The sequence below is a fragment of the Cryptotermes secundus genome, unplaced genomic scaffold, assembly GCF_002891405.2.
Source record: "Cryptotermes secundus unplaced genomic scaffold, Csec_1.0 scaffold2112, whole genome shotgun sequence".
Taxonomy (NCBI): Eukaryota; Metazoa; Arthropoda; class Insecta; order Blattodea; family Kalotermitidae; genus Cryptotermes; species Cryptotermes secundus.
In genome coordinates, this window is record NW_019720622.1 from 1 (window position 1) to 14,566 (window position 14,566).

The 14,566-nt window shown below is 38.5% G+C and overlaps 1 protein-coding gene across 1 annotated transcript in view; it reads left to right on the plus strand.

The window, feature by feature from the left end:
* Positions 1-28: 28 nt before the first annotated feature.
* The window catches only part of LOC111870821 (proteasome subunit beta type-5), a 16,809-nt gene continuing 2,271 nt past the window's right edge, over positions 29-14,566 (plus strand). Inside the window, exons 1-4 of the mRNA XM_023863391.2 lie at positions 29-221; positions 3,238-3,388; positions 8,177-8,418; positions 11,584-11,788. Coding sequence (XP_023719159.1) covers positions 78-221; positions 3,238-3,388; positions 8,177-8,418; positions 11,584-11,788 — 742 coding nt within the window. The 5' untranslated portion in view covers positions 29-77. The remainder of the gene's footprint in view (positions 222-3,237; positions 3,389-8,176; positions 8,419-11,583; positions 11,789-14,566) is intronic.

Sequence of the window (14,566 nt, forward strand, 5' to 3'; positions counted from 1 at the left end):
TAGTTACCGTGTTACCCTTTCCCCTATTCAAGATTCCACCCCCTGGTCGTGAACATAAGGAACATAACGAAGTTGTCATGGCGCTTGAAGGTTTGTGTGGTTATGATGCTCGTATGAGTTTCAGTTCATTAAAACGGGATGTGGAATCTGAATCCGAGGTTGAATATTACAGCAAGAACTTCGTCAATAATCTTGTATTGGCTATGCCACCGTTTCCGAACGTAAGTACGTATTTTCTTTAAAATTTGCATTGTGGTAGAAAGATGCAGAATCATGTTGATTCGTCATTGAACGTTTCGTCGCGTTAATAGGTGGATCTCGAATTGCTTACATGATAACATTTAAAAGAAAATACGGAACATAAGTTATGTGGTTACTAATGACGTTTGTAATAGTAGATCTACAAGAGTTGGTTTATAACATAACCTAAAAGCAGTGACATTGCAGAACGCCCATTCTACTATAGTAATGTTTCTCCCACAAGACGCAAATCCATACCTATTCTGACAATGATCCTATTACGTTCTCTTTGCATATAATTACAGGAGTTTGACAAAATAATGGAAATACGACAGGTACTGTACACATTTCCTTATTAATATGGTGTTGTACCACCCTTTGTCTTCAGTACATCCACAGTCCGTCTTTGAATGGACTGGTACAATTTTGAACAGTGTATAGCGGAAATTTATACACTGTTCTTGAAGAACATCTTCAAGTTGCTTTAAAGATGTTGGAGGTGGGAACCTGTACCTCACTCTTGTCTCCAGAACTTACCAGAGTGGTTCAGTGTTGTTCAAATCTGATGATTATGCTGGGCAGGGAAGTTCACCTTCATGCTGTTCAAACCATGACTGAACTTTGTAAATGGGGGCATTGTTATCTTGGAAAACTGCATCATCATCATCATCATCACCACTGGCATGACAGCCCTTTGTGAGCCCTGGCCTTCCTCAGGATTGCTCACCATTCTTCTCTATTCGATGCTACATTCCTCCAATTCTTTATACCCAAAATTCTTATGTCCTGCCACACACATTCTTCCCATCTTAACCTTGGTCTTCCCATGGAAAACTGCATCATTGTCTGGAAATAACATCTGGATCATTGGATGTACCTGATTACTGAATCCCCCCCCCATGAACAAATTGTATTCCTCAATTTCATAATTCTATTGTATTGTATTTATTTTATGTAAGTAAATTATCCAAATGTATCACATCTTGGACTGTTGGCCACAGATGTAAAGGTATGCCCAAACAGCCACCATCACCACTATCACTCTGAAAAGGTTGCTGTAGTGGTAAAACTGTAGGCTTTGATTGAGGAGGTGCTCCTGCTGACTTCAGCAGCCTAAATATATGTAAATATTAATTTTAGGACTTACTTTTATTTCTCTTTCATGCCTCTTGACTTTTAAAACCAGTTGGCATCGGGTGAGATGAGGATGTAGGGTACAACCCTGTAAGAGAACCCAAACTATTGAACTATACTTAGGCCCCCTAGAAATGGCATTGCATTGGTGTAGCCCATTGTGTGATTAATATGCATGACGCTTAAGGAGTTGCCTGTACTCCTATTTTCATGTAATTCCCTGTCAATATTAGTGGCTGCATGGCTGCAGTCAGGGTCAATCCCACAATCCCTTGAATACTAAATTGTATGCCATTCAGCAGTGGCCAGTATAATGACAGCTAAATACCAGAAGATGGAGTAAAGACAGTTCCCAAAATGTGGTGTATATTAAACATATATTAGACATTGGACAGTGTTGGACATAAGTAGGTTGTAATGAATCAACCAATGTCATAAAGCTTTAGAGAATCATTCGAAAACCCAACTAAAATTTTTGAAGGTACTCCCTTTAACCTTTAACATCCAAACTGGCCTGATTGGGCTGGTGAGTAGTATGGTCATCATGGCTAAAGTACCCCGTTGTGGCCAGTCGGCCACTTAAACTCCACTAGTGGAAGCATGTGCACACACCACTAGTAGAAGCGTATGCACAGTCCTTAATATTTATTTTTAAATGTAGTAATTACAAGACAGACTTGAGTAAAACCCTAATAGAAGAATTAAAATGATACCTAAGTGAACAACAGCCGATTGTCTAGATAATGTGGGACCCTCAATGTCTCACGACCCTATGGGCCTTCATGGCCTATTACAGGGATACTTTACTTTTACCTAAGTGAACAACAAATATACGTATGAGTTATACAAGAACTTATCCACGAGCCAATACTTTTATTGCAGATTCTGCAGATTAATGTGTTAAAAATATGTAGTAAAATTCGATGTGCATACCTTTTTTGTTGTTATCTGCTTGATGTATATATAGGTTGAAATGAAACTGCAGTATCTAATTTCACTATGAATGCACAGAAAACAGATCACAATCTGTATCTCGGCCATGATGCAACTGTCCATTCACGACCATAGAAAGGGAAATAATCTCTTGCAGCTACAATGGAAGTACTTAGCACTGAAGAAGGGACCCTTCTGGCTTTTTCTTGAATAGCCATGCTTTAATTCTTCTGTCCTTTAGTCAAAAGATTCGAAAATCTGATATGTGTAACAAAGTTGTAAGGTTTTTCAGCAGAGAACCAAATGATTTTATTGCTTCCATCTGTTTTATGACACCAGGGACTGCTAAAATTTGTCAAGTGTTACAAACAGAAATGAATTTATAATGCAGAACAACTCTGTGAAGAACTGTGAAACCATTTTTGCAGTACACATCCAAATTAAAAGGAAAAAAAGATTGAAAATAGTATATACTCTTTGTATAAAAATTTTCAAATCCTCCATTATAATATGCAACACTATGTTCTTTGCTGATACAAGCAAAGTCAATTCCATCCATGTATCATAAAAATTGTTAGATACAGCATTTTTAAACACAATGCTTAAAATTGTTTTAAGCGCCCTAACAGGAACGGACATTTAAACGCAGAGTAGCAATGGGCATTTAAATGCGCACTAGCAGTGGGCATTTAAATAAACTCCGGCCAGCTCAAGGTTACCACCATTTCAAAAGCCCAGCGTTTAAAGGTTAAACTACATCTAATAGTTCAGAATTGTCAAATTACATTTGATTTAACATCAGATCATGGAAAACAAAACTGTGCTGTGCAGTAACTGTATTGTAATAAAACAAACAAGTTTCCACCCCCTGAGTGCTTTATTTGGTTGGAGCATATACTGTACATGTTTAACAGTTTCATACTTTTGTAGCCAGCAGAATATCTCACAAGGTTTTCCACAGATGAACATGGAAAAAGCATCAAGATCAAATTTGCCCATGGCACTACAACTCTTGGATTCCGTTACCAGGGAGGGGTAGTACTAGCTGTTGACTCACGAGCAACAGGAGGTCAATTTATAGGTTGGTATCCTTACCCTATTTTGGCCCTCGATCTTAGACATATGTATTTTGTGTTTTGATTATGCAGTGAAATCCCTGTTTACTGAATCTCTGGAAGAATGGTTTTTCTTGCACCAAATCAAGATTTTCTTTAAATGGAGATTATGCAAAATTACATCAAGAAACTTTTCGTATATTTTTAAGGATTGCTAGCAACCATAAATGAAGTAGCTTACTGTAGTATGAACCGTGCAGTGCAATGAACTGCATAATGTAAACAGCGCACATTAACCATTGGCTCCCGACAACATGAAAGAAGAGAGATCTCTTCTCTAGGAAAATGGTAACATTACGATACTAACACGGCGAGCAAATGCAGCAAACAGTAGAAGAAATTTGATGAAGCTTATGCGTTGTCTACTGCAGTAACAAACTCAAAGCTACTCACAGCTTAGATCATTTTTTAAATCATTTTTAAATATGAAACTGTGGATTTAGGGTCACCTAATTATTAAATTAAGTTTAATTTATTGTTATACTACCACAGTCAATAATTTCGTGGACTGGCTGCAAAGCATCATTGCAGTGCATTACAGTGGATAGACTGAGGCACAGTATGATGCCCTGTTAGTTCATCTCTCATCACAGCAAAAGGCAGTTGTGTGCAAACAGTGTAAGCAGAACTACGACCTCTATTGTGAACTGCAGTTACATGCGAGTGACAGAAATTGAAAATGTGGCAGTTTGAAGAATGAGCAAGCATCAAGTTCTGCCAGAAACCCCCTAGTGAAACATTTGGCATAGGAAGAATTGGCTGTTGCTACACGACACGACAGTGCCCCTGCACATCACTCTGTTCTTGTCTAAGAGGAACTGGCAAGGCAACAGGTCACCGTTTTGCCACACCCTCCGTACTCACCTGATCTCGCACGATGCGATTTATTTCTCTTTCACTGCTTGAAAGCAAAGCTGTGTGGCCATAGATTTCAGTCATCTGAGGAGGCCGTCAATGCCGCGAGACGCTGTACGGGAATTTCCCACCAGTATGTTTCAGCAGTGGTTTCGGCAGCTATATCAACCTTGGCAGACTTACATAGTGACAAATGGCAACTATTTTGAGGGTCGATGTGGATCTGTGTAAGTATATGTGAATACCTTGTAATATGATACGATAAAACCACAGTCCACGAAATTAATGACTGTACCACGTATACAGTATAAGACTTTATGACATATGATTTTTATTCTTATTGTTAATTTTAACCAAAGTATAGTTTAAGCTTCTCTCTACTTTGTGAATTCGATAGAAACTAACTTGTACACAACATTTAGAAATGTGGGAATGTTAATGTTGCAGTTCGGTAATAATATGTGAGAAACTAGCAGTACCTGAAGATGACCCATTTGAGGTCGAAACATGTAGTGCATCCTATATAAATAAATAATAAGGTACNATGAGATGAAATAAACACAGAAAATCTCAGTTAGAAAGAGAAGTATTATGTTTATTCAGTATGAGATGTCACCTCCCAAAGATTATGGTTATGTGGTAATGCTTCCTGGCAGAAGTAAAGTGAGAATATCAATTGTTATTTTTACCACAGTTTCACTAAAATGGGGCACAAACTGTGGATGGTCGAAATTCCTCACACTAAATGCAAATTATTTTCAAAATCGAAATTCACCAAATATGGGGTATTAATACACTATATATATATTGGCTTTGATTGGGACCAGAAAAAAACATTCACTAAATGCACAACATTACTAAATTTGGGATAATTAAATTGAGACTTACTATAGTTCGATGTTCAAATTTCTCCAGCTTTTAAAGTATTTTCTGCCATTTGCTCTATAGATTGAGGTAGAGTTAACTACAAAGATTTCAGAGTATCAGAACAGGTCATGGCTTCATCCCCCAACTTGTGGTACCCTTCCTGTTGACTGCTAGGATTTCTTCCTGGACTGAGAAATTGATACCATCATCCACTTGTTTAAAACCCTCTGGGTGATAAGGACCTTCTTAATGTAACATGTTGAGTCATCTATTAATAAAATATAGTTTGTAAGAGAGAATTATATTTGACAACCTTACAGTATGAGACTGTGTCATGTTTTGTTAACATCTCAGGGCAGTGTCATCACAGCGGATTTGTAGCTTGTCAGCAGTGTTATACCTTTGTAGGTCATTTTGGGCAGGTTCTCTATGGGCAAGAAGTGACTCAAGACACACAGAGTCTTGATGCTGTACTAATGATCTCATATATGGCTTGAATTGTTAAGTCAGCCAGTTGGATAAAGCTCTCTGGACCTCTCATATTCTGTGACAGGCCTTTTGCAACAAAGATCATAGATCAAGCCAGCCACTTTCCTAAATTGAAAATGATGTACCTGTATGGTGTCTTGCATTTGGAGTCACTTAATCATAAGGTTTTCAAGAGTCTGCACCCATCAGTGTATGGCCTGCACTCTTGTACTGAGCCGTGCTAAAGCTATGGCTCCTTCCGTGACATAATGGCTTCCAGCCATATCTCCCATGCTACCCTTCACCCGAGGTCCTAGAACTTACCCCCTCCTCCTCTTCCCCAATACCACATGATTTTCCCACCCTTTCTACCCCTGTGTCTCGGAAAGAAGTATGTTTGGGAGCAGTGAGTTAGTCTGATAAGTGGATCCACTTGGGTAAGCACATCTGGCAGACCAGCCAGGGATATTTTCTAAATTTCAGTTCAGAGGGGTCTTGTTCCAAAATTGCGTTTCGGCATCCTCTGGGTCTGGCCACAGACGTTGGGGTTTACAGTCACCAGCTATCAGGGGGATGGTGTGGTGGCGATATGAGAGTTAGTTTTTTTTATATAAATATACAGTAAAACTTGGTTATAGCAACATCGGTTTCTGCGACACCTAGTCTGTTGCGTCAAATATTCAATGGTACGAACTAATTCCTTATAAAGCAACTGTTTTTATACCTTGCTTAGTACGACATGCACAAATGCATCAACCTCGTATGTAATGTCATTTTCATTCCTGAATTTCTCTGATATCATGGGAAAGTTTGATGTGTCTGCCCACCCTCACTTTCTCTACTTGCTGACGTGACTGTCCTGGAAGAATACGACCGCGGGCTGCAAGAGGAGCGTGGGTTTTATGCGAAAATAAGGGTGTGGGGTGGGACTGCGTGAATAGTGCAAGAGGACGCGGCAGGTTGTTAACTGCATTCCTTTCCTAGAATCTCGTCTAACAGGACCTCACATTGTCTACTTACCCTATAGTGTTCCTGCCTAAACCCAGAGAAGTGCAGTAGCGAAAACATGGCAATGAAAAGGAAAGTTTTAAGCATTGAAGAGAAAGTTAAAGTGATTCGTGAAATATTGTGTGTATTGTCAGTGAAAAGCGCTGTAATATGTCTTTGATATTACACATTTGGGAAATTCCACGTTAATGTTACGTTAGTCTGTACTTAACTACGTATTTCACTAAAAAATGCAACATTTTAACTCGGTTTTTGGTAGATTTTTACGTGAGTAACATAAGGCTACTGTGGAAGTGCCCATTTCGGTTACAACGACATTCGTTTATATTGACACTATTTTTAGGTCCCTTTGATGACGTTATAACCAAGTTCTACTGTATATATTATTTTCTTGAGGCCACCTATGACTGAGGTTTGCTTAGCCTGTATTATATAGACATGTAATTTCTTGATGCCGCCTCTGGCGGACTAGTTCAGTTTAGTTATTCTGTGTATTTGTCTTTATGCCGCATGTGGCTAGGAAGGAAGTGACTTGTATTCAAATGCCACTGGGCGAGTGAAACTGGGCAGGTTATTGAGTTGATGCTGCAAGGTGCGGTTTAATATAGGGTGGAGAAACTCAGCCAGGTTTATTCTATTTTTTTTTTATTTTTTATATTTTTTTGTGTATTTTTTTTAACTTATTTTTGTGTTTATTAAACGTTGTTATTGTTATTTTGGGGTCTGTCATTGACTTCAATAATGATTCTCTGCTGTGAGCTTGGTTTCCCATGACGATCTTGGGGAGCATTGTAAACACGACGTGAGGGCCAGCGACGACAAACCGCTCCCGACTTCACTGAAGCTTGGTGGTTGTAGGGTGAAGACGGGAGTAGTATTGGTTCAAAATGGTAGCAGAGCGTGGTTTCGATCCACGGACCTCTGGGTTATGGGCCCAGTGCGCTTCCACTGCGCTTGGATTTTTATTGATAAATGTAGGCTCATTCTAAAATTATATGAATCCTCTTAATAACTCTCTAATTTTTCAAATTCAAAACTGGCTCACATTCATTTTATAAGTGATGAACTGGAAGCATTGTTACCTTAATATCAGGTGCTCATAAATTTGTGTCAAGTGTCATTGTGAAGTAACACATAATTCAGTCTGTCACCCTGTCGTCTAGGAATGATGAGTAAATTACCATCATCAGCTGGACCCTGGAATTGCCTTTTGGGCCACTGATTATTTTTCACCTTATCCAACTCTTGTAACAAACTATGACGAGTCCCAGAGCATGGCACAGTTACAGCATTGGATTCAGGCAGACATGCCATTTTCATCACTGTATTGATGCATAAATATGACTAGGTTCAGTGCAATTCCTGAAAAAAAAAATTAAAACAAATTACATAGCTTGAGAGTTTTGTATTCATACAATAAATTGTGCTTATAAATTTAATTAATGGAAAATAAGTTTGAATACTTTGCAATATAGTGTTCCAAAAAGAGACATTTTGAGATTATTTTTGGTTGCAAATGGTCTATGCACACTGTATCTTTCATAATCATTTTGCAGGTTCACAGACAATGAAGAAGATAGTTGAGATCAATGATTATCTTTTGGCAACACTGGCAGGCGGTGCTGCTGACTGTGTGTACTGGGACCGAGTGTTGGCAAAACAGTGTCGCATGTATGAGTTACGGAATAGGGAGCGAATTTCTGTGGCTGCAGCATCAAAACTAATGGCCAATATGGTGTATAACTACAAGGGAATGGGACTGTCAATGGGTATGATGATTGCAGGATGGGATAAGAGAGTAAGTGCTCCCAGTGATAATTTGCTGCCTTTGTGATGTTAGTATAGGATCTTTCTTGAGTGCATGAAAGTTATTCTCCTGATCAAGAAATTCCGCAATAGAATCCAAAGGTTCATTGTTATCAGTATAGAACTCCACTGTTGTATCATATCTTGACCAAATCCACTCCATTTCACATCCACATCGGATCAAGTATACACAGATCCCCTGTACTCCTATGATATTTTCCAGTCAGAATTTTATATGCATTTTGTATTTCCCCCTCCCTCAACACTTGCTAAAGCCCTGCTGATAGCTTTGGATACAATAGCAGGCCATGTGCACACAGTTTTATCTGTGGAGTTGTACCACTGTAGTGAAGTTCTTTGTATTTTCTCCCATGTGTATTACGTCTTTGAATCATAGCAAAGATATCTGTGGTAGAAGTGTGTGATGGATTACAGGTGTCATCAGCTACTGATGCATAATAACCACAATAAGGAGCCAAACGTTAAAACTGCAGATTTAATACACTAGGGTGCCAGATGTTGTGATAATTGTTGGTACTCGTGCTTTCTGTTTGGCAGATCCTGCGTTAAAATCTTTGTCCAGAGATTGGCATTCCAGATTGAAGTTTTTATGGTTTTCCTCTGTTCTTCCAGGAAAAGGGTGGGATAGTACTTCACATTAGACCACAGATGCTTGTACATCCTTTCAAATTCATTATTTACTGATCGTCTATCATTTGACGCTATGTAGCCTGACCTGCTGACAGCATCATTAAATAAACCACAAAACAAAACAGAAAATATGTTATGGTTAAAATCTTGTGGTAGTGGATGAAAACTATGAAAAAGGTTGTGAACTGTGGGTATGTGTCTTTCACTTTAGTCAAAAACAAGTGCATTTTTTTACAGGGAAGTTATACAGAGTGAAATGGAATTAACGCACAAACTGACCATAGTTGGTGGCCTGGCCATGATTTGAACTGATCACCAACATGATGACAGTTGAAGAACCAAGTAGTAGTTCACAACCACACTAGAATTGTCAGTGATTCAATTAAAGAACAATTGATATATTTTCCTATTGTCATGAATATGGGGGTACACGTAATGAAAATAACGGGTTCTAGTTTGGATGGTTATATTTATTGGCACGTTGGTTACAAGTTCTCTTAATCACACTTAATATCACTATGAAGTCTTCTTTCCATTTCTTGTTCAGTCACTCTGGAACCTCAGAACTCAACTAAAAAGTCTCCAGGACTCTTTAACTACACTGCACTCTGCACAGATCTAAGCTACAACAGGTGTTCATTATATAGACTCCACACAGACAACACAGGAAACAGAAGTCACGTAATTCCTAGCAGTGAGTTCATTTACACACTGACTCTTGCCTAGCAATGAGCTATCACATTTGTTCACTGAGACACAGCTTCCACTGTTGCACGTTGGAACGTGTTTACCGAGCCATTGCCTAGAAATGCTTTGAGCAAATCCATTACAATATTGTATTCAGTATACAGAAACATATCCATAGCTGTTCAATACAGGGTACTGTGGGATAAGGAGTTTCTTCAACACTGTCAGTTGAGCTATCATCACTGCTGCTGCTGATTTCACTTGCCATTTCGGTTTCACTTGCAGGTCCTTCTTCAACTAAAGACTTGCCAAACTAGTCACTTGTATCATTGTGAACAGTAATTAATGTTATTTTATATTTCATTTTACGTCAAGTTATCTCTTGCCCAGTAATTGATGGCTCTCTTGTTGACTGACGATAGTTTACTCGCTTATCATGGTATGGTGTTATCTAGTACAGCATTACTCTCTGTTGCAGTTCTTACAGCCATTTTCTTCAGAATTTTTACTTATGTGAGGGAGAGTCAGTAAATATGTCACAAATGGATATAAAATGTAAAACATGTGATACTCGAACCTGGAAATAACATTTATCTCTTGACATATCCTCCACAAACATTGACATAACTTTTCCCAATTCTTTAGCCGTGTGTCAAACCCATAGCATAGAAGCCTTTTGGCAGTTGCCTCAGCTATTTCCACACATGGTCAGGCATCATCTGCAGCTTTTGAATGTCCTTTATAGAATTTTTTGACCCATTTGTGAACCTCTTTACACTACAAACACCTCCCACTGTAAACAGGAAACATTTCTTTATGAGTACCCTTTACATTGAGTCTTTTTGCCCCCTAAAAAACACAGCAGAACGCTGCTCTTTGGTAGTATACTCCACAAGTGTGGTCGCCATTTTGACTACTCAAACTAGCCTCTGAACATGCACATGCTCATCTGCTACCTAGGCTGTCATGAAGCTGGACTCTGCTGCTACCTAGTGATACACATAGCCAATTACATCCATTGCAGCTGATTTACTTCCATTTGTGACCTATTTAGTGACTCCTCATGTTTTTCGCAATAGTCTGATGATTCAGATTTAGCATCATCTTTGCAGTGTGTACTCCTGTTAGCATACATATATGGAACACTGCCACTCTGCCAGAATTTTGTGACAGTATAGCAGGTGTGAATTTATGTTTTATCAATATAAGCCAATAATTGCTTGTTTTGCTACCAAATTAAGGCGCCTGTAAAGTGTTCCTGGTTGTTTCATTACTGTCCGTAAAATTGAGATGCTGTTTTCAGAAGCCATGGTATTTCCTTAGAATTAATATTTCTTTATGAAATTCATAACACATCAGAAACTTCCTTCTACTTATGCACATATCTGAATTATCAGTAATTTTATTTAGAAGTGATGTTTTCTCTCCTCTAGGTGTGGGGATTTGAAGTTACTTCACTTCAGCTTCATGTCCTTTTATTACATTACTGATAACAGTTTAAATTTATGCAGCATTGTGTCTGGTAGTGTTCCTAAGAGTATTTTGATATCTTGTTTCTTATCACAAAACTTTGTAACATTGTACAAGATATGTTGGCTTGTTGATGTGAGTCTTTCATGGTTAGGAGCTATTTTGATCTGCTGGTAGCAGAAGCAATTGTACTAATGGGTTGACTATGGGGTCTCATCAGTTAATTCCAAACCATATTGCTTGACCTTCAGAACATCTGCTTCACTGAGTAATGTTTAACTTCATGACAGGGATTTTCAAATTTCCAATAGCTGAATAATCCTTTAAACTATCAAAATTGCCGTTCTAGGGTCCTGGCCTCTATTATGTTGATAGCGAAGGGACACGGACAAAAGGAAAAGTGTTTTCTGTTGGTTCTGGATCAATTTATGCTTTTGGAGTTCTTGATTCTGGCTACAGCTGGGATCTCAAAGATGAAGAAGCTTATGATTTGGGGCGCAGAGCCATTTATCATGCAACACATCGTGATGCTTACAGTGGAGGCATTGTGAGAGGTATGCTCATAATTTTATGGCTTGTTTTCTTGCTTGCTTGCTTGTCAGCATTTTAACTTCAAATGAAATTATGCCTATCTTAACTGTAACATAACTGACAGGGACCCAGAAGAGAAGGGTAGTATTACATTTTATTTAGTATTTAACCTAAATTAACACAGCTTGTCACTTCAGTGGGTAAAAATCTAACATTCATAGTGATTACAAATAATGTGGGTGATTAAGTCTGGAGACCAGGTATCCTAAGTTTTTTCATTGTTTTCTTCAGTCCTTTGAGGCAAATTGTGAAACTGTCTCAAATTAGGTCACATCTGCATCCTTTCAGATTCGGTGTTCACTAATATAGATCATGTAACCATACAATCCTCACCTGGAAATTGTTTAATATTGTGTAAGAGTCATCTTGTATTCCATCGAGGATGAGAGGCATGGATTCGTTAGATGGCCATGTCATTTTTATTAGTAGATGTGATTTCCATGCCAGTCAGCCCTCCGTTATGCTTTAGTCATAATGATTTTCCTAGAGACAGGCTCTTCCATTTCACCATGGCTGTGTCCATACCCTGAGGCATTATTATTTGTAATTTGCATTTGTTGTCAGCTCCTTTTGCGTGTCTGTCAGGAAGAGTATTTTGAGGGACCAGGTCCAATGTTAGCGGCTAGCTGTATTTCACTTAAACCGTCACTAAAAGCAAACCATGTAATGATAATTATCATTATCATTCGTCTATTATAATAGACGAAGTAAGTATGTAGCGATAATATCTTTCCGCGACAGAGAAAAGGGTGGACGGATGACTAGTTGTAAAATCCGGCCAGTGCCATTCCAAATGAGTTCCACTTAGGAAACGTGCCATAGTGTTACATGGGGGGTTATGAAAGAGGCCTTGCGTGGGGGAAAAAGGGGGGGGGGATTTCAGTTGGATTGAGTTGGGCAGTCGAAGAACTGAGTGGTTGGAGTGAAGGAGTCAGTAAGAGAAGTTCTGAGATAGAGAGAAGAGCAAGTTAAAGAAGTACTGAGTTCAAGTTAGAGAGGGAGTCTGTTAAGGAAATATAATAAGGGAAAGCGCACAATGTGCATAAAGTAATTGTTTTCTATTCGCGACTGTATTCGGTTATTGATGTGGTTAGGTTTTTGCATATGGTAATGTGGTATCTACTGCACTTTTTATCACAGTGTTTACACACACACGCGTCATTTGCTTCGTGGAAACGTTCGTTCTTGCATATCTTGTGGTGGAATCCGTGTGTTGCCAACCTAGTAATTGTGTGTCGTAATTTTCTGTTGGGTCCTGTCCAGGTTCTGTCAGTCATTGCATCAGTGCTGTAGAACTCTTCCCATATTTCCTCTCTTTTTTGTTTTCTTTCTTTGATAACTTCCTCTGAGTTTTTTGTGCTTGGCAGTTGATATCTGAGTTCTTCTATTAGGAAATTTTCCTTGCAGAGTTCGTATGTTAGTCTGGATTGTGTGTTCTTAGGAAGCCCTAGCGCTAGTTTAAGGTATCTTGCCTNCTGAGTTGAAGTTAGAGAGAGAATTGGTTAGCTTTAATGAGTGGGAGCCAGTAATTCAATATATATGGATTGAATGGACTGAGTTAAAGTGGAGAGTGACAAAATTATGAGTGATGCTGTGACAGTTGTTATGAGAGTAGGATACTAATGGGGATTATTGTGTGAGTTACAACAGGAGCTTGGTTGCAGTATGAAGAAGTCCATGGTCAATGACAAAGTGACATAGCAAAGTGCGAGCATAATGGAGGTTTCATGTAATATTCCAGCCATAAGTGTACTAGTGTGACATCTAAGTAGAGGAAATACACATTAGTCATTGTGTTGGAGGAATTGTGTGTTTCAAAACCCCGGAATATGTCTTATCCCGGTCACCGAAACAGCTGTATCCCTGAGAGCAAGACCTCATGTCTACCGACTAACCATCCTGCTGGCAGACACGTGAAAGCTGGAGGCTGGTATCTTTGGGTCGCCTGCAGTCAAGCTACTGATAGCACTATTAAATAAACCATAAATAAGCTATAGAAATAGATCTGAACAATTTAAAATATTTGTTATGAATTGCCCAATGATAGTTCATATCATGTCATGATTCTGAGCTCTTCCAACAGTATTTATGTTTCTTTCCTTAAAGTGACCAAGTTTTTGTCACTGACATAGCTGTAGTTATGCCATATCTAAGATAGGTGCTGTCGCCTCACTCTGTATGCCCAGTTTGAATAGTCAATTTATGTGGGATTTGTGGTGACACTGGGTCAAATTATTATGTGAACATTTTGGTTTTCTCCAGTCAGACATTCATTTTGTCCCATACTATCACTGTTCCTGAGATGTGATAGGTTTGAGTAGTCAGCATATGTTACAACATTGTGTGCTTCCCTTTTGCATATGAAATGCATATGCATGTGGAATAAGTAGCTCATGTAAATGGTGATTGAAAAAAGTTGTTTGTAGATGGCATGATATAACTTCAGAGCTGGAAAGTATGCATCATATTTGCTGTTGTAAAATATATCATATTTAACAGAACATACAGTCAACTCTCGATTATCCGGAATAATGGTGGGCATGGAAATCACGATTAATCGAAAACCCGGTTAAGACAAATGTTATTAAAAGTAGTACTGTAATACTGTACCTTCATAATACTATAGGCCTACCTGTATTTAAATTTACTCAACCTCATTTTTATGTCATCTCATGGCCTATTTAATACTTTTTTTACATTATACTGAAGTGTGAATTAGTTATTTCAGTCACAGTGTTCAA